Here is a 24126-nt window from a genome sequence, read left to right on the forward strand (position 1 = left end):
AGTTGTTTATAAAGCACCTAGCTAAAAGCCTAGCAGATAATAGGCACTCAATAAATAGTATCTTTTTCATTGGCATAAGCATTAGGCCATTTATTAAACAATGCTATTCTTCTCATCACTCTGCTGAGTACGGTGGAAGGAGATGGTCAAGCTATTTGATTCTGAGAGAAGTGTGGTCACTTTCCACATACCTTCATGGCAGCACAGACAGGATTCATGGATTTGATTCATGGTGTCATTTCCTGGCTTAGTTTATTAAAACTACAGAAATGGCTGAAAATATATGACCCTTTTCTGCACCGTAGAAAAAGCTCAGCCATGTTTCTGAGCTGGGTTTCCATCTAGAACTTGAGGAAGGGGGAAGGAAGGAATAGCTTCTAGCCCCATCATGTCTCCTCCCTTCCCTCTTTCTCTGTCTTCCCACTGTCAATTAGTCAGACACTTACTTTGCACATACTGCTGAGCTGCTGCTGAGGGAATCTGTAAAGCACACTTGTGTTAGGTCAGGATTTCAGGCATGAAAGGAGACGGATTGAGACCAGGCTAAGACTCAGTCCCCGGAGAGAACCAACTCTGCTGTGTATGAGCCATGTGACCTTGGCCTGCCATTTCTAAAGTGTCTCATACAGAGTTACGGGCTTAAACAAGATGCTTACAGAAGGGTCTTTAAAACTGGAAACGGTTGTATAAATGCTAGCCAAATAAAAAACAAATAAAAATGATTGCTGTATAATCATAATTATCTCTGTTACGGTTTTAAGTCTATTAAGTGTCAGAAAAAGTGGTAATAGAGGAGGGCTTTAAGAATTCAGAGGAGCAGGAAGCATTCCACAGAGGGAGCATCCCTCTTCTGCCCCACCCAGAAATACCAGGCACGGTGAAGAATAACAAAGCATTGGGATGAAATCAGAAGTCTCCCTACTAGATTGTCATTTCCTCAACCTGAGAACTAAACGGCTACCTTATTGCCTTGCATGGTGCCTTAGACCTTTTAAGGGCTCAACGTTTAACCCCCAGCCTGCTTTCCCCCAAACATTCCCTGAGGACAGAAATGACTGTATTAAAGCTGCAAGATTTTGACCAGAGACTAGAACTTTATCATTTTATTCAAATCCTGAATCCCCAGGCCTTTCTTTTTTCAGCTTAAGTCACTCTGCACGCACAGATCTGGAGATAGGGGAGTGGGGAGGCGATAGACCAGCCTCTCCGCTAGATGGCAGAGGAGAGCTGCTTAGCGCCCGGTCGCTGCCCTGTTCCCACATTTCTCTCCGCTTCCACTCACTGAGGTTATTCGCGGGCCGCGTGGCTGACCACTATGACCAGCATGCCCCTGACTCTGCAGACTGTGTCTGGGCTGAAGGAACTCAGACACAGCTTTCTCACGGGGGAATCCTAGAATCCTAGCCCAGCAGAACTAGAAAGAACCTTGGAGAGGCATCACTAGCTTGACCCTTATCCACAAAGAAGATAGTGGGAGCCCAGAGGCAAGGGGAAGCAGACTCAGGGCTCACAGCTGGAAAGTCCCAGAGATATGACTGAGGCCTGGAATGCCCCTTCTGCTTGTCCTCTCTGCCATTCACCAGGCGGTCCAGATTTCTCTTCTCACGCTTCTTTAAGGAAACCCAGATCTACAAGGTTTGCTTATCAGACCTTTAACTTGGAACACAGATGCTCTTAGCCCTCTGTCCCTTTGCTCCTGTGATGCCTGCCTTACGCTTTCCAGGAATTCCTCTTCAGGAATACCCAGTTGACAGGTTCCTAGCCTGTGATCTCAGGGGGATGGAGTTCATACTTCTACAGCTCTTAGCTCAGGGAAATTTAGTTCTCTTATCTACCCACCTCCCCTTCTAAAATGTGAGCCCCTAAATCGAGCAGAGTAGACAGGGCCCATGTTGTATTCATTTCTGGGTCCCCAGGCCCTGGCAGGGTGCCCAGCCCTATGGAGTCACACTGTGGTAAGCTGTGAGCTAGCCCAAGGCTGATGACTTGCTCATTTCCCCAGGCCTTTTCCGGATGGAGGGTGGCACACAGCTAAGTAGAGGCTGCAAGTCACCAGGGTGTTCTTCAGCATTTTAAATTCTAAGGGCTCTTAGCACTGCCTCCTCTGGGCGTGTGTCAACCCGATTCAAATGGGAACATTTAAAGAAGCACAGCTGGATAGAAATGTGGCAGCATAGCCTGACATGGGGGCTGTGCTCCTCTAACCCACTTTCAGAATCTATAAGAAGAGGAGGCTCAGCTAACATCAATCTGCTTCAGAGACTGCCTAGAAACTTCTAGCAGCCCATGGGTTAAAGTCTCTGGCTTTAGGAGTCCAAGGCAAGGGCTGAACTTTTAGGATTTACATAAGGGTTTGCCTTCCAGGGACTCGGAGTGATTCATTTCCTACCGCCCCCTTCTTCCCAGAAGCCATCTCTATTCCTTCTCAACTTTCTTCTCCCCAACTATGTGAGCTCTGGGTGCTCCTTGTTTATTGCATCCCCCTACCCCTCTGGTAAGCATAGCTGTCTCCTGCTTTCCAAGTCATCTAGCATGCTTGCAGCCTCTGAGTTGGCTTCCATCTAGAGCTTGTGATGGGGGGAAGGAAGGAATGGTTTCCAGCCCCATCCTCTCTCCTCTCTTCCCTCTTACATTTCACCTACTCAGAGTGTCAGACGGGCTCATTTTTTCCTATTGAATAGAGGCTCTCCCAGGCAGGCATCATCACAGAGTGCACTATCACAGTTTTGTTTTACCTCGTCCTGAAGTCATTGATCCAGGCAGGACGTCTTTGCTGTTTTTTTAATAGGCTAATCCCCAGGATAAAGCCTCACTTCATGGGGTGGTGTAACCCACGTGAATACGTGATGATTAATCACTGCCTGCCTTTTTTCCCCTCCTTACTGGCTCACTCTCTAAAGCTTGACTCCCCACCCCAGCCAATCACCCTCTTTTGAAGCCCATAGAAGGCAGCTGATTTTATTCTTCATTTCTTCCCCATAGGCCTTCACCAGAGTACAAGACCTCCGATACTTAGAGCTCATCAACAGCATTGAGGTAAAGGACGAGCTAAGTGTTCTTCCTTCTCAGGGAAGCACAGATTCGGAGTCAGCGGGTACCAGCAGCACTTCTAGCAGCAAGAGTCCCAAGGGCATGTGGACAGAGCCTGCTGGGGCCCCAGGAGCAGAGTGGCCATGTAGTGGGGACAGTGCACAGGAGTGGTCAGGGCCGGGGAGACACTGTGTGGTCTCCTGATCTCTCTGAGCTTTGGGATAACAAGGCCTTCCTTGCCGGGTTGCTGGGAGGATTAAGTTAGACTCACAATAGCAGGTTTTCATCCCTGTGGTGGCGTTTAGCCAGTTACCATTCTCTGTTGTTGTTTGCCATCAAATCGATTCTGACTCATAGCGACCCTATAGGACAGAGTACAACTGCCTCATAGAGTTTCCTAGGCTGAAATCTTTATGGGAGTGGATCGCCTGGTCTTTTCTCCAAGGAGCGGCTGGTGGGTTTGAACTCTTGACCTTTTGATTAGCAGCCAAGCGCTTCTCTGATAATCTGCTGGTATCAGAGGCGTTGCCCAGCCACACATGATCTACACCCCCATCCCCAGCAAGGGGACTCTGGGAAGGGAGGCATGTTGTGATGAGCTCCCAGGGAATGCTGCAGCCCTTCCCACCCAGCCCCGCCACTCCTGGCTGAGTATGCCGGCCTTGTCAGGCAAACCAGATAGGGCTGGGGTGGGCTAAGGAAGCTGGTCAGTCAGCCCAGTGATGATTGGCAATGTTCTGAATTTGTGTGTCTCGGTGCTATCGGTTTGTCTGTAAAAAGGCATACATATTTTCTCTTCTGTACAGATTTATTGTGAGGATATGGGAATGTGAGATACATTTGAATTCCCATATTGAAGCGGTGAGGAAATCAGCAAAATGTCTTGTCCCTTCAGTTCCATTCAGCATAATAAACACTTGCCGTGGGCCAAGCCCGTGCCAAGTGCGGTGGGGAAAAAGAGGAGGAGGAGAGAGGCCTGAAGGAGCTCACAGCCTTCTCAGCCTAATAATAGTTGCCATTCGTTGAGTGCCTGCTCTGTGCCCTGTGCTTGATCGATGTGTACATTATCTTCCGCATTCAATGCACATTATCTTAAATCCTTACAACTCAAAGAGGCAGGTGCTGTTATTATCCTTGTTTTATAGATGAGGAAACTAAGGCCCAGAGAGACTATGTCTCCTACTCAAAGACCCATCACCAAAAGCCCAGTTGGAACTGAAACCCAGTTCTGTGTGTTTCCCAGGCTCCTTCTTTGCTGTATGCCAGGTTGCCCATCTAAAGAAGCTGTTCCTGGTGCGCCCCTCCCCACGCATGGCACACCGAGCACCATTACAAGGAGGGTCTGTTCTGTTGCTTACCTGACATGGTCCAGGGTTGGTTCTGGGTCATCCGTCTGCAGTGTCCGGTGCCGCTGATTATCAGTGGCTTTCGTTTGTGAACCAACTGGCCAGGACCTAGGGGTCTTTATCTGAAGCCCTGGAATCTAATTTTTCTCTGTGCAAAAGATAAAAAAGCTCTGAGAGGGCCAACTCTTATCATGTCTTAACTGAGTTGAAAATGTTTGCCTCTTCTAATATGCTGTGAGTTGGGGAGTCAGTTGAAATAAACTTCTAAGAATTGTCTCTTGAAAAAGCTCAAATTGCCTTTGATTAAGGATCAATTTGGGCTCCTCTGAGGACTTAGTTGCTTGCTTCTGGGTCTTCGGCATTAATTCAAGAGAATCGAGGTTCCTTAGTAGGTTCCTTTTGGATAGGTGAGATGTTACTGTACTTACAGCAAGAGGAAAATCTGCTCCTATTGCTATGTACGTACTAAGTGTGCATAAGTCGCTTTATTGATAATGGTGATATTCTGTGGCCTAGAATGGTTATAGCCTAAATCCTATGCCTAGTGAAACCTATTTCTTGATCTCACTACAAGGTTTTAATTCATTTCCTGCTATTAGGATTTAGTTTATTTAACCGATTAGCCCAAACTGTGTGCAGGGGTATTTTTTGTTGTTGTTGTTGTTTTTTAATTATTTCTGTCAGTGAGGAAGCATGTTGCCTCCAGCTGTTAAATCTTTCACCAGCTTGTCTAGGAGTTTGATTCAATGTCTCATCTTCCTCCACTGGGATACACTTGCTAGAAAACAAGCAAAAGGAAACTGCTGGGAATGAGAGATTGGGTGCTATTGAGTGTTTACAAATACCTGAGCTGTGGACTAATGAATGTTCCCTAACACAGGAGGAAGGAGTGTGGTGGATTACTTCTTCTCTTCATCCTCAGCATGGCTAAGCATCTGTGGGTGTGTGTCTGTGTGTGCATGCACATGTGTCTTTGGGGACGGTATGCATAAAAAGTAGGAGTTTCTGCGTGGCGCAAACGGACAAGTGCTTATTTACTAGCCAAAAGGCACCAAGGAAGAAATGCCTGGCAATCTGCTTCCAGAAAGTCTTGAAAACTGTATGGAGCAGTTCTACTCTAGGCAACACATGGGACGGCCATGAGTTGGAATCGACTTGATGGAAACTGGTTAGTTTGTTACATAAAGTGTATACTGGGCACCTAGTTGGTGCTCAGTACATGTTATTTCTTACCTTCTCTCTAGAAACAGCAGCATAGTAAGACCTGTTGTCCTATTACCTTGGTCTCCTTCTCAGGCAGAAACTCTAAACTTTCTTTTTGTCCACCATCATCACGGGCCACAAGTCTGCCAAGCCAGGCCTGGGGATTTTATGGGTCTTGGGAGCTTAGGTGCCTCCAGTAGTCGGCAGCACACACTGTCCTAACTTCTCCATTGTTGCCTTGAAAGAAAGTACAGGAAAGCAACCCTGAAGAATTTCCATTAAACAAACAAAGGTTTGCATCTTATGTGGTCTTTTTTGATCTTTACTTGTCTGGAAAAAAATCTGTTTTTATTGTCAAGCGTTCCCTCCAGAAACCTAGGTGAGAGAGACACAGCCCAGGAGCCAAGGGTAGGTTCTAGTAGGAAGGCTGAGGGGCTTAACTTGAAATAGCAACATGTAACTTTTGTAAAGGCTGCTTCCTACCCATAGCTGCAGAAGACATTTCCTGTGCTTCTAATTTTTACAGGAGAGGAAGAAGCGGGGAGAGACCAACAATGACCTGTTTCTGGCAGATGTGTTTGCCTACCAGGGGAAGTTTCACGAAGCTGCCAAACTGTATAAGAGGAGTGGGCACGAGACCCTTGCACTTGATATGTACACCGACCTCCGCATGTTTGAGTACGCCAAGGTAATCCACCCATATCCCGGGCTCCAGCTGTCGCTTGGAACCCACTAGAGTTTTGACATTGCAGTGTCCAAGTTGTTTACCCCAAGAAGTGGTGCGGACAGAAAATAGCAACAGCTTCAGAAAGCATGTGGGCAAATAGGTAAACAGAGAGACAGTTTATGGCTACTTGGCAAAACTGATCTAAAGCTGCCCTCTAAGGCTGACATCAAAGAGACAGTAGGACAGCTCAGACCTCCATCAGCAACAGAGGCACTTGGGCTAGGGTTCTGAGCCAGCATAATCCCTTCAGTGAGCATTCAGGGAACAGGGCAAATTCTCCTACAAATTCTCTCAAACCTTTGTGCAAAGCCACCAAGAATCAGTGTCCTCAGGCATGAGCTGATCTTACCAACCATTCAGGATGATGTGGTTCACTCCAGCCAACGTTTCCTAAGTGCCTGCTCTCTGGGATGCCATGACAGAGTCCCTGTCCTTGAGTGCACCTCACACCACCTTGGCAAGCGTAGAGTGGCTCCACATACATCCAGGTGGGTGATGGTGGAGATCCCTCATTAAAGCTAGTCCCCAGTGGATGTGGGCCTTTAAAAGGATGTGTGGCAGAAGCTCTTCCTGGGTCAGCCCCCTAAAGGCTTTGGAGAGAATAAGTCCCGCTAAGGGTCCCAGACCAGTCAAGACATTTGCAGCTCAGCCTAATTTGAGGTTAAAAGAGCCTTGGGCCCATCAAGCCACAAGGCTCTTCCTCAAGGAGGTGCCTTTGTTAAGCGGCCTTTCCTGGTAGTGTCAGAAGAGGCACTCACAAATGTCATTAAGTGAGTCATCAGTCACAATCAATTAGTGGCTATTAATGGTAATTATCTAGCTCTCGAGTTCAAGATGGAAAATATTCCCCCATTTCTTGCTGCTTTTCTCTTCTTGAACATGGCTGTGCTCTTTGATCTTTCACCATCTGTTAGCTTCTTGGGCTGGAGGTTGTGTTTTGGGTTCCCGTGATGTGGCTCCAGGAGTTATTGTTCATCAGTACCTGATGAGCACCTGTGCCCCTAGCCTGTCTCTTCACCTTGGTGGTTCCTTCTCTCCCTGCTCAGACCCAAGGCACTTCATGTTCTCACTACTTTTTTCCTACACAACTTTATTTCTCCACCACTCACATGTACAAGACTTAGTAATACGTCGATACTGAGAACACCAAATCAGTGCTTCTGTCTTTCTGGGGGAGAACAGAATTTTAACTGAGGACAAAACCTTAAGCTGAAGGATTGAATCCCTGGAGGTAGAATCAAGGCATTGGACTGACGGCCCTTCCTGGAGCCCTGAAGCCTCCTCAGCAAGCAGGCAGCTGTGGCGGGGTAGAAAACTCCTTGTCATCCAGAGATCCAGTGCAAGTCTTGGCCGTTCCCGGAGGGTGACCTGAGGAAAGTCTACGCACGTTGTGGAGCCTGCATTCCCTCCTGAGAGGGTAACACACCTACAGCTCGGTTTAGTTCTGAGAAATGCAGAAAATAACATATGGGAAAACCCTTTAAAAACCCCAAGCTGTACGAAGGTTAGGAAAGTGAGAGGGCCAAGCATGACCGCAGAGTGGATGTTCCTCAGACCATTCCCCAGCCAGCCGGTCCCTTGCCCTGCACCGAGCCCTTCTGTGCGCTTCTGCTGGGCTCTGTGAGCCACGGTCTCCCACCCAGAAATACAGCCCATTTACACACTCCATCTGTTCTGTCTCTGTGAAGGTAAATACTCTGGGTGTTGTTTTTGGTTTTAGTTTTTGATCACAATTCCAAGTAGACTGGTTCCATTTCAGTCCCCACCCCCACCCCGCCCAATAGTCTGAATTTGAGAAAATGTGTACATACACATTATGTTTTTTTGGGGAGGAGAAATACAGTGCTTGTTAACATGGCATGTTTTTGTTTACTTAAAAATTGCTTCCCAAGATTCAATCTGGTTTTTGGAAAATTTTTAAATTACATTCCCACGTACAAATAAATTGTATGCTTTCCGGATAAGTGACATGTTTATATGGTGATAAAGGGAATTATAATGCTCTTAACTCTTATGTAGTACGTCCTTATCAAAATCACCAAGCATGGGAACACTGTTTAGTCTCATTCATCACTCAGCACAGCCTCTTTCTGTCTACTCCAGGACAAAGTCTTTGCCATGGCCCCAGATAACGTGTAAATTAGCTTCATGGAACCAAAAAGCCTTTGAAAACCCAGTTTGTTGAGCCTTGAAGGAACTACTTAGACTCTCCTTCCATGAAGTCAGCACTCCCCGAGCTCCTGTCAGGGAGGGCCCTCCAGCCTGTGAGCCGTGTGCTTGGCTGGCTTCCTCTGGTGGATGACCCCCACTTATGGCTCTCTCTTAGCCTCTGACCCTTCTCACTGTGGTCACCCCAAGTCTCCTGAGCACTCACTGAAGTCCGTTTGAAGGACATTTCTATCCTCTTATGATGCCTTTTCCCCCAGCTGATTAACCTCATTTAACCAACCAGGTTAGCAGGGTTTCCAGCTTTGCATTGATACAAACGGTGCACATTGTTGTAGCTGCCAAGAGTAAAAGGTGTGTCCATAATGGTCCAAATCAGACATTTTCAGATAGTTGGTGACTGCTTTCCAAGCCCCTCCGAGCCCTGGTGGCCCAGTGGTTAAGAGCTCAGCTGCTAACCAGAAGGTCAGCAGTTTGAATCCACCAGCTGCTCCTTAGAAACCTCGTAGGGCAGTTCTGTTCTGCCCTATAGGGTCCCTATGAGTCAGAATCGACTCGATGTCAACAGGTTCCTTTTGTGAACTCCAGAGGGACCCAAAGCTCAGCTTACGGGGCCTATCTTTTACTGAGTCCCCAGCAGTAGGGTAAACTATGCCCGTCCCTCCGCTTTTTAAAATATTTGATTGTCTTACCCCAATCTAGTGTACTATTTCAGGGGCTACACAATTACCCTGAAAGCAAATGAAAAAAGAGGAGCTGATTGTTCCAGTGGGTCTTTAGTGAGCGTTGACTGTACTTCCCTGACAGATGAGTGCTAATCATGGGAGATGGAGTGCTTTCTTTCTGCTTTGTGAGGCTGACACCAGAGCACTCTCTGAAGGTATATTATTCGTAAGACACCGCTTCTGAGCACTCTCAAGTTCTCTTTTTGCGAAGCTATACCTTGAAAAATGTCAATACCAGTGCTGCCTCAACTCTGGCAAGCTCCCCCGTATATATTCTGGGTAACTGTATCCTGAAAAGAGGTGATCTTCTGAGACTGTCTCTCACACATTCCAGGGCCAACCTGGAGATGCTGGGCATGGCCTTCAGAGGCTGCTGTGTGGTGGAGACAACAGAGGCCCCCTCATCCCAGTTCCCTGATCCTCTGGGTCCAGGGCTCTCTCCTTCCCATCTTCTGTGGAGGACACCCCCGTCATCTCAGGTTTCCCCATGGCCTCCTGCTCTCCGCCTGGTGAGATCGGTTCCCACCCCTGCAGATCTGATTTCGGGACAGGATTAGACCCCATTCGCTCGGGAAGTACTTGACCAAAGCCATTTCTGCTCCTGGTCTGTCCTAGGCACATATCTGGGGCAAGGCCAATGGGATGACTCCCTAATTTCAGGCAGTGGCACATTTCAGAGAATACATGAGAATAGTACTTCGAGTGTAGTGGTGGGAGTGGGGGCGCAGAGGGGCTTTCCTGGAACTCTTTAAATCATTTGTTTAAGTTTAGGGGGCCACAGCTTTTAAGTTTAGGGAGCCACGTGCGCAGCCTCCTGAGGCATGTGGTATCATCCATGTGATCGGAATAAAGATTACAGGTCTGCATACTTGAAATTGGACCGACCAGATGTACAGTCACTATATAGGGATGGTCACATGTATCTCAAGCTGTGTATGAGAGAGACAAAATAACCTGAACATACACTATCCATGTCACAGAATTTGCGTGCAGTGCTCCAGAGACTCCGGAAAGTGTTGTTTAGCTGCAGAAAAATGACCATTAGTGGAAAGGGAAGGAAACGTTGAGAGCCTTAGTCCTTGACACCGTCCAGTGTCTTTGTACCCTCAGGGACACCTGTGGGGAAGCCCCTGAGCCTCCTCCCTGACACCTGGGACTGCCTCCCAGCCCCTGAGCAGGGATGGGCTTCCGCCTGCATCCAGATCGCTGCTTTAGCCAAATGCAGCCCTTCCTTGCTCCAGCTTTCGGCAGCCTGACGTAATGCTGGCAGCAGGAAGTCCTAATCCGGAGTGTTTTTGTTTGTTGTGCTTCCTCAGGATTTCCTTGGATCTGAAGACCCCAAAGAAACAAAGATGCTAATCACCAAACAGGCTGACTGGGCCAGAAATATCAACGAGCCCAAAGCTGCCGTGGAGATGTATGTCTCGGCGGGGGAGCATGCCAAGGCTATTGAGATCAGCGGCGACCACGGCTGGGTGGACACGTAGGTCTTCAGTCCTGCCCCAAGAAGCACTTGGCAGCATGTTGTGCCATGTTAGCTCTCAGCTTTGACTGACAAGAGAAGAAATAGTGTTTCGCTGAATATCTAAACCAAATGTGCTAAGACTAGGTTCTTTGGGAGACACAGAGACTGAATAATGCATTCACTGCCTGTGAGAAGCTTATCAAGCCCCTGGGGAAAGGGCGGCAGGGAGTGGGGCGGGGGACATGACATCAGAGCTGCCATCACTGAGCCCCCGCTGTGAGCATGGCATGGCCGACTGGCAGGCTTTCAGTCTTCCCCCATCCTGAGGGTCCATGTGAGGAAACTAAGGCTCAAACAGCAAGCGATCTGCAAAGGGCCAGACATCTGGGAAGTAGTGGAGCTGAGCTTCAAACTCAAATATGGCTAGTTTCAATGCCCATAACCTGTGTTCATGGTAGGAACTGAAAACAAAAAGTTCTAAGCACATAAGGGAAGGAAACATGAATTCTCAAGGGAGGGACTATGGATGTCTCCTCACAGGAGGTAGTCTTTACATGACAGCCTTGAAGAATTTCAAGACGTAGACATGGTAGGAGGGGAAGGAGGTACAGGCAGGAAGAGCAGTCGGAGGGAGAGAATCTCTGGTCGCTGAAATGAAAGGGGCATGCGGGTGAAGGCTGGCCAGATCCGGGAGGGCCCTGAGTGCCAAACTGAAGATTTCAGATCCGTCAGTAGGTAGTGAGGACCCAAGGGAGGCCATGGTCAGGGCTGTGCTGTCAGAAGACCACATGGGCAGGAGAAGAAAAAGTAGGGAACGAGAGACCAGATACCTGGCCAGTTCAGTAGACCAGGGGAAATGTCATTGCTGAGGGGGTGAGAGAGACCTGGTGGAGCTGGAGCCCAAGGGGCCTGAGAGGAGGCTACGTTTGGTTGGGTGGTGAGTTGAAGGCTGAGTGTGCACTGAGCCTGAGGGGTCGGATATGCTGCTCATCCAGACCAAGAGAGGGAGAGGAGCTGGCTGGGGGTGGGCTGCGCGGAGGGACTCTGAGAGCTTCGGATCGGACCTCCAGGGTGAAGGTTTTCTCCTCTGACAGTCAAAGAAAGTGGCTATAAGTGCGTGTACACGTGTAAGCAGCTGCAGCTGGTGAAGGAGAGAGGCCAAGGGGACTCCTGAAGCTGGCCCAGTCTGAGCCCCAAAGACTGCCAGTTGTTCTGGAAGCAACATCAAGGTCTACAAGGTGGCAGTGGCACAGGCGGGACTTGGGGAGGGCAGAGAGGAAATGATTCATAATGATAGTCGCCCCCTGGACTCATTACGAAGGGGCCTTGGTGGGTGACCTATCTATCCTCTTGTCCAAGAGTAAAGTTTCTGGAAGATACAGATACAGATTTGCCCCCCAAAGTAGGCTTTTTGTAAAAGAGGTGGTATGGGAGGGAGCCAGGCAGATTTAGGGCCCGTCTCTCCTCTCGGGTTTTTCCTGTCACTTCCATTTGCGAGTGATCCTTGTCGGCTTACCCTGGAGGTGTGTGACCAGTGCAGGAAAGAGGAGACATGGAGCATTTTCTGTCCCCTTCCAAGTCTGATTGTCAGCGGTGCCTCTACAGGGACATTCGGTTTGATTTGGGGGTGGGGGTTAAGGGGCTGCCTGTGCCACCTCTCCCTAAAAATGTGTCCTTTCCGTGCTGGGAGTGTTATTTTTAGATGCTATTATTAATCTAAGTACAGATTGACAGGCCTCCCTGAGCTTGCCTGTCTCTGAAACAGAGGATCTGTTATAGCTGCTTCCCACTCCCTCCTCTCAAAGAGCAGGCTGGGGAGAGCCCCTTTCCCTGGGAACACTGGTTTACCCCAGACCCAGCCCGACCATAAGGGATATGCACATTCCACCCCAGGGGAAAAAGTAGCATGCAGTGGCCACTGCAGCCCCTTGCTGGCGGTCAGCACCTGGCCGTCCCCACAGGTCCGTCTTCAGAGTTCAGCACAGGCCCCAGACGTCCTTTCCTGCCTATCCTGTGGAGGTCCTGTCCCTGGAGAACGCGCCACCCTCGCCTCCACTTTTCTGTGAGGGTTCCTGAAATGGGGGCGGGAAGAGCACTCTGCTGCTTCCTGGCTTCACCTGATACCCCAAAATGGGAATAATAGAGCCACCTCTTACGGTTGTGAAGATGAATTGAGATCACACCCGTGACAGCTAGTGGTGCCATGCTTGGTACCTGGCAGGTGATCAGTAGACTGGTGTCTCTCCCGAGGTCCTGCTGGGTAGACGAGCCCCTGGGAAGGGCATGTGACGTGGGGCAGGTTTCTAGAGTGTGTATTCACTTGTTTAATAGCCACCCATCTAGCACCCCCCAGGGGCCATGCACTCAGCTGAGCACTGGGGACAGCAAAGTGAATCAGACACAGAGCCTGCCCTCCAGGAGACCCCAAAGTCCACACCACTTCCTTCCTTCCTTCCATCAGGCTCCCTTCTGCCTCTCCAGGTTGATCGACATTGCCCGCAAGCTGGACAAGGCTGAGCGGGAGCCCCTGCTGATGTGTGCGCACTACTTCAAGAAGCTCGATAACCCTGGCTATGCTGCTGAGACCTACCTGAAGATTGGCGACCTGAAGTCCTTGATTCAGCTGCATGTGGAGACGCAGCGCTGGGATGAGGTGAGGGGAGAGCACTTCTCATAGATTAGGGGTCTGCCTGAGCCTGGGACACAGGCAGGTGGGTGCAAGGTACCTTTGGGTTTGGATGGAGAGCAGCTGCCCTCATGGTGGGAATTAGCATTGGTCTGGCAGTGAGGAGACGTACCTTGAATTCTCTGAGCCAGAGTATCTTGGAGGGTCTTTCCAGTCCCTGCATCCATTTGTTCGTTTATTTGTTCATCCAGGAAGTCTTGATTGACTGCCCGCTCTGTGCCAGGCCCCATGCCAGGCCCCGGGCATGGGAGAGTTAACATGGCAGTGAGTCTGAGCTGCCTCTGACCAGCGCTACAGGCTCGCATGCGTCTCTGACATGGAGATGCACCTGTGTGACATTTAAAACCCGCCAGGTGGCATTTTGGCAGAAAATGCCACCTAGACTTACCAGGTATGGGGCTGCCAGAACCATTGCAAGGGCCAGCTCCTCAGTTCTCTCCCACCACTCTCCTTGACTCCTTTGGTGTGAGGAAGATCAGCCATGCCAGCTGGAAAGATGGCGGGTGGTGCTGGCAGAGGCAGCAAGTGTGCCACCACCTCTGGCCTGACTTCCATCCTCAGGCTCATTGGCTACCTGTTGCCTGGAGGGCAGTCCATCTTAGGATTAGAGGCTGTGTCGCAGCACCACCCCCACCCCCACCCTCCGCTCAATTTTACTGAGAGACGAGCGGGACCTTTTCTGGGTGAGAGCTGTCTGACTCGTCTGCCCTCTGAGTGGCTCCATTTGGTGAGGTGACAAGGGCACTGGTGAGAAAACATGGGGCCAGTGACAGGAAATAATGGCTTCTCAAGATAAATTTATCAGAAGGGGATTTTTCAAGCAGCATAAATTAAAGCATCTTGGAACTGCTCGGTCCTTGCTGTACATCAGGAAAACTTTTTCCCAGTTGCCACGTACAGTTTCCCCCTCGACTCATTTTCTGGTTCTCCTGGCCCTGTTTCTTTAAACTGAGGAGAGGCCTGACAGGTGTTTCTTAGGCTGGGGTAAAGCAGTGACTGTGTTCTGCCCGCACTGCACCAAGTCCACCGTCATCTTTGACAGCTAATAAGCAGTGATGATAATGTCACTTCTGTTTCCTTAGGTGTCGCCTGCAATTAAAAGAAATCTGTTTGCAGCGCTACAGGAGCCCACGCAAACCCTCAAAATAAAATGTTTCCGATTCTGTGCCGCTTCTGTGGTCCAGAAACAGACTGTGTTGTTATTGAATCCAGTCACTTGCATATTGCTGTTAATTGCCTTTTGTTTTCAAAGAGCTGATTTGTTTTTGCATTTCTGAGGGTGGTGGTGGGGGGGAGCACACTCCCCCTCTGAGTTGTCAGGCTGGCAAAATATGACATCCTTAATGGATTCCGCCAAGTGTGGGGCTGTCATGGGGGCTACGGGGGCTGCTGTATTAAGAATGCGCTTGCTCCTTCCTCCAGGCCTTTGCTTTGGGCGAGAAGCATCCTGAGTTTAAGGACGACATCTACGTGCCCTATGCACAGTGGCTGGCAGAGAACGATCGTTTTGAGGAAGCTCAGAAAGGTAGGCCACGCAGAAAGAGCGGCTTCTTGCAGAAGGGGTGCTGCCGAGGCACACGTTTCAGGAGGCTGCCCAGCCCTCCCCCGTGTAGGTCCCCACCTAGAGACTTCATCCTCTGGATATGATGCTTGGTGATGAGAGACTGTGGAGCCATGGCAAGAACACAGGCTCTGGATCAAACAGACGTGGGTCCCCCCATCACTGGCTGTACAACTTGGGCAGGCCCATTTCCTGTCTGAGCCACGGCGTTTACTGAGCAAAGCACTGTGCACTGGAATTACTCTCTCACTGAGTCCTCACAACAGCCTTGTGGTGTAGGCACTATTAGTATTATTCCCATTTCAAAGGTAAGAAAACTAGGGTTTAAATAGGTAAAGGGATTTGCCTAAAGTCACAGAGCTGGGAAGTGGCAGTGTGGGGATTTGAGCCAGCGTGTTGTGAGGACAAGTGAGAGGACTCCCACCAGGTGTCTGGCATAGAGCTTGCCTGCCATTTTCTCTGCTGTCAGTAGAAGCCCGGGTCTTGTTGGCTCAGAGACGCTGGGTGGCCTCTGCTCCTAGTTATTTCCACTGGTAAAATGGGATGTAGGCGAGGTGTGGCAATATCTGAAACAGGAGTGAGAAGAAGTATAGAGTGTCAACTGATGATAATTTTAAAAATTGACTGCCTTCTCCGTGTCAGGCCCTGACTGGGCACTTAACCTACATAACCTTGAATCTTCGCAGCAGCCCTGCAGAGCCGCAGAGGCTAAATGTGCGGTGCAGAGTCACCGAGCGGCAGAGCCCCAACTGGACCAGGGTCTGTCTGCCTGGGAAATCCAGCTCTTCTGACTCTGCTTTGCTGCCTGTTTAGGAAGTCTTCTCATTGAAGCTGGGGGTGTCATATTCCATAGCATCTCATTTACACTTCTATATGATAACAGTTGCCACCTCCGGACACATTGCAGAACAAATGTCTCCCGTTCGGAGCTCCTCTGTAAAAGCCCCCTTTGAAGGACAGCGTGTTCTCTCGGCTTCAGCATTTCCAGAGCACCCAGTTGCTGAAGTATCTGCATGTTTGGGCAAAACACATCAACCTATCCATCTGTCTGTGTCTGCCCTTCCAAGAATCCATCGCCATAGTAACTTGGTACTCAGACAGGAGATTGGAGATGAGAGTGGAACAAAGGCAAGACCTCTTCCATCTCTAAAAGCAGATTTGGATCATGCAAGTGCCACATGTGGGCACCTGTCACAGCTGGAAGTGCTGCCTGGCAGCCCCCGATGTCCCAGGGTCTGGCTGCGTACCAGGCACTCAGGAAATTTCTGTTAAATGGATGTATGAGTGATGGAGAGATTTTTTTTTTTTCTTGTTTTCACAAATGTTTGGTTGTGAGAACAGAGCCAGGTCTTGAGAGGTTTTCATCAAAAAGCACTCAGTTGAAGTACTCAAAAAGCACTCAGCCCGAGTACTTGAGCTGGGTCTGCCCCTTTCCCTTTACCTGCCGAAGCCCATTTCATTGCCATAAAAAAGGTGGTGGTGGGGGGATGATATCCATAAGTCTGTTCATAATTCTTCATAAGCCTGCTGTGGCGATCCAGTGAGGTCATCACTAATGAAAGTGCTTTGTAAGCTGCCCAGCCTGATACGAGTGTCAGGTCTCGTTAGTGGGGCCATGGGAGTCACAGATCTTTGCCCTGGGGTGGGGCAGGGGCAGAACTTAGCTGAAGATGAGCAGGACACATCCTCATGCTTTGCCCTGCCATCGGGCCTCAAGGTCTAGAAGTGCTGGCCAGTCAAGAATGGTCTCTCAGATTTCTGTTTTTGCCTTTCCAAAGTCAGTCGCCTTTTCCCAGCAGAAAAAGAGCCTAACTCACTGTACTTTACCAGGATGTAGCCTTGGTTATTTATAGCCCCCAGCAACAAAATACCACAGATGCTCTGCTAAGCATCCTGCTTCCAAAGCAGCCCCTGCAGGCCCCACAGAGCTCCGTCCTGCCTCCTCACTGACCCCCCAGACATGTGTGCTCTTGTGCCCCTGTAGCGTTCCACAAGGCCGGGCGGCAGGGGGAGGCGGTCAGGGTGCTGGAGCAGCTCACACACAATGCCGTGGTGGAGAGCAGATTTAATGACGCGGCCTATTATTACTGGATGCTGTCCATGCAGTGCCTCGATATAGCTCAAGGTAAGTAAACAGCCACCAGGCCGCTCGTTTTCCCCGGCCCCGCTCTGGCACCAAGATAAACATCGGAAGAACTGGGACGTTTTAATTAAAGCCTTGGGCTTGTTTATTGAGTGCATTGTCCATAACCCTGTCTTGCAGCGGCACAGTCTGATGTGTCATCTTTCCCCAGTTTTCCCATAAGCACTGAGGACGGTCCCAGGGCCGTCCTGAGGTTACATTTGGGAGGTCCTGCCCTGCATTGCTCATTCAGAACGTACCTCTCCCCTGTTACCTGGGAACCCATAGCTGGACCTGGGTAAGCACTGGTTAAAAAAATAAATGAGAAGATGAAAAAGAGATCACTTTACAATAACACTCCAGATTTTCACTCATCCTGGGCAGGAAAATTGTTTCATGGCTGCTTTTTTTCATAAGACTTCCCATGATACACTGAGGGAGTCTGGAAGCAGAGGGGATGGGGAGCTGTTCTGCACTGGACCAGGGCCAGCAGGCACGAGTGGGAAAAACATCAGAATTGGAGGTAGCTAGGTGACTTCCCACAAGTCTCAGTTGCTTCCTAAGCCTTTATGTCCCTGTTTGTACTGGGGGCTAATCTGCCCCACCTCCTTCGTAAGGTTGCTGTGGGCATCACAGAAGCCATGGCAATAGTTTGGAAACTGACAAGCCCAAGGGTAAGCTGGCAGTTGTGCTATTCTGGCTGGAGGCTTTTGCTTTTAATAAAGAGTGGCACAGAGGGAAAAGGCCAGAGGTGAGCATGAATCAGGTTGACTCTGCCTACCCTAGTCCCCACCCAGTTCCCCTGGTAGCTCTGGATGCTGGTGGCCACCCTCTTATAGCCATGGTTCGTACTCTCCAGCAGATGCCCTAGTAGGGCACAGTGCGGGATCTGGAGAGTGTGAGAGAAATGTCCTCAAACTCTTCCCTGGCCATGTGCCCTGCCTGCCTGATAATCTCCAGTCTTGAGTGGCCAGCTCCTAACAGCACCTTTCCCACCACTGCCCCTCTTCACACCGTCCCCTGGTGTAGGCTCAGGGTTTCGGAAGGACTAACACCGGCAACAGTGCCCTCTTTCCGTGGCTAGTTGGCAGCCACAGACTTGGTTTGACACCTCTTCTCACCTCCCACCCTCACTGCCTGCCCATTGCACACAGCAGATCCTGCCCAGAAGGACGTGATGCTTGACAAATTCCACCACTTCCAGCACTTGGCCGAGCTGTACCACGGCTACCATGCCATCCAGCGGTACACGGTAAGGTGGCTGTGGCTGGGAGACCGGCATCTGCGGGGACGGCACCTGCCGAGCTGGGGCACTGAGCATGTTTTACACAGCAGCAGGCCCCTAAGCAGAACACAGACCCCCTGGGTCCTGATGGACTGCTGGGGAATCCTGGTCTCCTCTGGGGAGAAAATGTTAGAAGCTTTGTTTTTACTTGAGTGGCTACTTGTTTGATATGTGGCAAGCTGTGGGCAATCCAGAAGTGAAAGGGGTGTTTCTGGTTGCTTGGTTCAGGCTCTCATGACTCAGGCAGACTCTGGATTAGCCAGACAAAGGGCTGTCTCTCTTTCTAAAACTGATCAGGGGTGGAAGTTCCGTGGGAACCCTCTCCTCTAGAGTGAAGGCCTGGGTCTTACCAAAGGCCCGGGCTCCCTTCTGGTCCTTCCACTGACTCGTGTGTCCTTGAGCAGTTCACTGCCCCTCTCTGCCCTCAGTTTCCTTCTGTATAAACCAAGGGCTGCAACTATAAACAATAGTTCTTTCTAGTCACTGTCTGGTTCTTTAGACGAAGCCACTTTAAATCTGTCCAGTGGCAATGAGGAACAGGTGACAAGTTGTCAACAGCCTCCTCATCCTGTGCATTTTAATCACTGAGCACATGTTGATTAAGCTCTACTCTGTGCAAGGCCCTGTGCTGATAAGCTGGAAGGATAATATCAACAGTACCAGTTACTAGTTGCCATGAGTCAATTCCGACTCATGGCGACCCAGTGTGTGCAGAGTAGAACTGTGCTCCATAGGGTTTTCACGGCTGTGACCTTTCAGAAGCAGATTGCCAGGCCTTTCTTGCAAGGTACCTTTGTACAGGTTCAAACTGTCAACCTTTCGGTTAGTAGTAGAGTGCGTAACCATTTGTGCCGCTCAGGGACTTCTAATATTAACGATAGCCAACCTTTATGGAGCACTTATTACATACCAGACAATGTGCTATAGGCTTTATTGTATCAATCATTTAATCCTTTTAACACTGCTACTTTATAGACGGGAGCCCTGGTGGCGAGGTGGTGAAGAGCATGGCTGTTAACCAAAAGGTTTGCAGTTCAACTCCACCAGCCACTCCTTGGAAACCCTGTAGAGCAGTTCTACTCTGTCCTGTAGGGTCGCTATGAGTCAGAATCGACTTGATGGCAACAGTTTCGGAGCTTTTTTGGTTATTTTATGGATGAGGAAACTGAGGCACTAGACAGTGAGATCCCACAGACAGTCTGGCTCTGGAGCCTGTGCTTTTAGCCTCTTCTCCTCCTGCCCCCAGCCCCACCAACCTAGAGACGTCAGACCAGTGTGCTGCCTTAGAACGTGAGCCCTGGAGGCAGACACTGGCTCCCACCCCAGCTCCACTGTGTGACCTGGGGTGAGTCACAGACCTTCTCTGTGCTTCATTTTCCTTCTCTATGAAATGGGAATAGTGATAGTACCTGCTTGATGGGGTGGTTGTGAGGATGAAGTAAGCTAATACTTGGAGAATAAAGTCTCACTGTTATTCTCACTGCCCTTCTAGGCTGAGCAAGCTCCTCCAGTTCTTTGACCTTCTCAAAGGTCCTGCCTTCCACCCAGGGCCGTTCTTTTTCCCGAATCTGTACTGAGCTCTCTGCACATTCTTTGCCTCCTGGGAAAGTCTGGAAGCTCCTCTGACAGGCTCTGCCTGGTCAGCCATCAGCCTGCCTCTTGTCAGTCTCTGCTCGCACCAGGGTTGCTGGGCACAGGGGCCTCATCTTCAGCTTATAGCCTTCTCTGTCCCGAGACGAGACCCCTCATCTGTACCAGGTACTCACCTGGAGAGAAGGCAGGGCCCCAACTCAGCTTTGGTTTGCTTGAGCCAATTAGGGGCCCAGCTTTCTCTCCTGGCTCTCTGTCATCCTCCACACCTGGGCGTCTCCTCTGGCATCCACTGGATGTTGCTCCAGTCTGCACAAGGTGCTGTGAGTGTGTGGCACTCTCATACAGCAGGGCTGACACTTCTGTCCAGCTGAGGCTCTTTGTTGAGTCATTCAACAAATGCCTGCTATGTGACAGGCCCTGGGCTGAGGCCTCTGGACACACTGGTGGACAAGATATCATCCCTGTCCCAAAGAGTGCCTCATCTGTGTGTGGCAGAGACCAGTAAACAAGCAGCCACAGTAAAAAGCCTAGAGCACTGTGAGAAGCCTTCCTGTAGGCGGTGACCTCTAAGCCAAGAGAGGGAGAGAAAGAAGTAAGAGTGGGGCAGGTGAAGAGGAAGAGGGGCCTCCCGGCAGAGGTCGCTGTGTTTGAGGCCTGGCAGTGCGTGGGGTCTAAGGGTTTGCCATCGGGGCCCAGCAGAGCAGCTCTGACTCAGATAAGGCTGGAGGGGGACGTGTCAGAGCCTTCTTGAGACACAGGGCATCCTTCCCAGACTGGAGGTGCTAATCCTGGATCTCTCCTGGTCTCCGGGACATTGCTTAGCTTCCACACCTAGCACAGTAACTGGAGGCAGGCTTTGTCCTGGTGCTCACCCAGTGAAGGAGGTGAGCTCAGGGCTTCTTGGGCTTCTGGAGCTAACAGAGGCGATAGAAGTGTAGGTGGGAACTAGAAAGAAAGTGCTGGGGCTCTGAGCTGAAGCTGGGACGCATAGAGTCCATCCTCAGGAATTTAGAGCAGCTCAGTCCTGGCGGCTCAGTGATGAGTCTGGCCCAGCAAGAGCCTTCAAGAAATGCCCATTTATTACCATTTAAGTGCTTGCAAAGGGAAGGGGTGGCTAGCCCGCTGTCATCATTGTCAGCTGAAGCGTTATTGGAAATCAGTGGTCTCAATTTGCGCACAGTGTGCCAGATTCCTTTAAACCGGGTATTCTTAACCTTTTATGGACCGCCTCCTGATGGGAAACTCCCCCTGGCCTGCTGTGCCGAGACACTGGCAGCCTCTAGGTACAGAAAATTCATTTAGCTAATGTGTACTGAGTGCTGCTCTGGGCAGGGCCTGTGCCCGGGCCAGGGGCGCGGGGATTAGCAGCTGAGGAGCTCTGCATTTCCATGCTTGGTGGTGCATCTGAGAGGCAGCCATTGGAGAGCAAGGAGGAGGATGCAGCTACATGCTCTGAAGGGGTAGATGCTCTGCTGAAAGCACACTAGGTCTGCATGCTCCTAAGCTGCAGAAAAGGCCTTTGCTTTGTAGAGCTAATTGGAGACAACTCCAACTTAAGGAAATGGAATGATTACCAACCCGAGAGGCAGTGCAGCTTGGGAGAAAGACGTTCTTGGGCTTTGGAATCAGACATGGGTTTGAATCTCAGCCCTGTTCCAATCTAGCTGGGTGGCTAGGGTGGATCCTGTCTCTGAGCGTCAGTTTCCTTGTTAGTACAGTGAGGATAAATCACACACCTCACAGGATTGTGTTAGAGATGAGGCGAGACGGTGGGTGTGAAGCACTGGTGCACAAATGGAGCTTCTCTGTTACTGTGGAATGATTGTAGGAACTGTGAAGGGATGCTCAGTGTCTGCGTTTTGGCCTGGCTCAACAGTGGTTTAACTGAGCAATTCGCTCCTATTTGCTTTTTCCTGGCTGCAGGAGGAGCCGTTCAGTTTCCATCTTCCCGAAACCCTTTTCAACATCTCCAGGTTCCTGCTACACAGCATGACCAAGAACACCCCCTTGGGCATCTCTAAAGTGTATCCTTTCTCTCCCAACCACCCCTGTCCCACCTCTCTTGTTTAATGGCCCCAGAAGTTCCTTCCAGAGCACTTTACCGGCAGAACCTTCTTTCTCTCCAGCAGCTCTCAAAGGAGAGAGAGCTTGCCCATCTGCTGCTGTGTTCTTGTAGACAAGAAGCAGCCCGGGAGGCTGAGGGGCCAGTGCCAGGAGAAGATTAGCTTTCAGGGCTCTCTGGGCTGGGCTCAGCAGTGAGTCTCTGGCCAACGCACTCTCCCAGGCCCTCCCAGAACCCACAAATGAGGGTGTAACCGAAAAGTTGGAAGCTCCAGGCCTTTAGGCCAGAATCTTGGGCATTTCCCCAGAGTAGGGGATGCTTGTTCAGCCCAGATGTATGGAACACCTGCTGGGCCCCAGGCACCAGGCCAGGCACTAAGGGACAAGGCTGCTGTCTCGTGGAGTCTGGTGACAGTCAGTCCAGTAGGCTGTGTACTGTGGCCCAGGGCGAAACGAGGCTGAGGCTGGGGCCCTGGCTAAGGAAGGCTGCCTGCAGAAGGGGATGTCTATCCTGAAGGCCGAGGCAGCCAGGGGCAGACAGTAGGGGGTGTTGGGGGAACGCGATATGTGGGGAGAGCTGAAGCCAAGCCTGGGTGGGAGCAGGCTGGAGCAGGCCGCAGGACACGGCTGGGAGACCCCCACGAGTCTGCCTTTCCTCCTGTGGCCAGTGAGACCCACTGAAGGGCTTTAGGTAAGAAGGGCCCTGAAGGGTCTGTGCTGCCAGAAAGTACCAGGAAGTAACCAATATCTTTAAAGGTCTTGAGTGTCATAAAAGTCATAATTACACTCCAGTCCCCTTCTAAATACCAGTGTTGTCTTCAGCCCCTTCCCAGCCCAACCCCTCCTCCTTTCTTTCTTTTTTCACGTTTGTTTTTCTTTTTTTTTTTTTCTAGATTTTGTGTATGTGTGTGTTTAGGTGAAAGTTTACAGAGCAAATTAGTTTCTTATTAAACAGTTAATATAGAAATTGTTTTGTGACATTGGTTGCTAACCCTGCAATGTATCAGCACTCTCCCGTTCTCCACCTGAGGTTCCCTGTTTCCATTTGTCCAGTTTTCCTGTCCCTTCCTGCCTTCTCGTCTTTGCTTTGGGCTGGTGTATCCATTAGTCTCGTATACATGATTGAACTCTGAAGCACGTCTCTCGTGTGTGTTATTGTTGGCCCTTATAGACCTGTCTAATCTTTGGTGGAAGGTTCACTTCAGGAGCAACTTCAGTACTGAGTTAAAAGGGTGTCCAGGGGCCATACTCTCAGGTTTCTCCAGTCTCTGTCAGACCAGCAAGCCTGGTTTTGTGTGTGTGTGTGTGTGTCTGTGTGTGTGTCTGTGTGTGTGTCTGTGTCTGTGTGTCTGTGTCTGTGTGTGTCTGTGTGTGTGTCTGTGTGTGTCTGTGTGTGTCTGTGTCTCTTTCTCTAAGGAAAGCCCCTCACATTCCTGCTCCCCCACCCAGGAGAGGTCCCAAAGGTGGTCACTGGTGAAAATGTGCTTCTCTGAAGAGTTCGGCACATCATTTACATTTCAGGGGAAACTCCTGCAAATCAAGATGTACCTCACGAGGAGACCCCTACTGCTGGGCTGGTCAGTCTCACCCCAGGGGAGTGGTCACTGCCAAGCCGACCTGGCCTGGGCCTGTACCTAACCCTTTCAGCAAGTGTGTTCAATTCAACCAAGTGTGACTGGACCCCTGCCTTGTGCTTACCTGCTGCACTGGGAACCCGGGAATGGCTCCTGACCTGGGGCCTGACTTGGAGGAGCTCACAGTGGAGACAGATGAGGACCCTCACCTCCATGTAACTGCTGAAGCTGAGGCCTCAGGGGTGCCACTCATGGGGAGGGGGAGCAGGAGCATCAGGGAGAATGAGCGTGAGGAGGAGGCTGAGACTGAGCCTCTGATGAGGAGCTGCTGGGGGAGGGCAGAAGTGCAGGCGGGAACCAGAGTTGACTTGAGATCAGAGTATAGAGCTTGTCAACATCAGGTCATGGAGCTCAGAGAACAGGTGAGACAGCGCCTCTGAAACCGCCAAGTGAGTCCTTGATCAGGTGCAGGGAGAGAAGGGCCTGGGCGCCTGGGGCCTCTGTGCGCTGACCCTGAGTGCCTGGCTCCCCAGGCATCTGCCCCAGACCCCACCCATCAGGGCTGTAGTGAAGGCTGGGCCG

At 50.4% G+C, this 24126-nt stretch overlaps 1 protein-coding gene across 1 annotated transcript in view; it reads left to right on the top strand.

The window, feature by feature from the left end:
- IFT122 (intraflagellar transport 122) overlaps positions 1-24126 on the top strand; it is a 72189-nt gene that overhangs the window by 42426 nt on the left and 5637 nt on the right. The window contains exons 17-24 of the mRNA XM_004368350.2: positions 2983-3036; positions 6106-6267; positions 10514-10680; positions 13144-13315; positions 14771-14873; positions 16894-17034; positions 18189-18283; positions 21833-21933. Of these exons, the coding sequence (XP_004368407.1) occupies positions 2983-3036; positions 6106-6267; positions 10514-10680; positions 13144-13315; positions 14771-14873; positions 16894-17034; positions 18189-18283; positions 21833-21933 (995 nt within the window). The remainder of the gene's footprint in view (positions 1-2982; positions 3037-6105; positions 6268-10513; positions 10681-13143; positions 13316-14770; positions 14874-16893; positions 17035-18188; positions 18284-21832; positions 21934-24126) is intronic.

The sequence above is a fragment of the Trichechus manatus genome, unplaced genomic scaffold (assembly GCF_000243295.1).
Source record: "Trichechus manatus latirostris isolate Lorelei unplaced genomic scaffold, TriManLat1.0 scaffold00001, whole genome shotgun sequence".
NCBI classification, from domain to species: domain Eukaryota; kingdom Metazoa; phylum Chordata; class Mammalia; order Sirenia; family Trichechidae; genus Trichechus; species Trichechus manatus.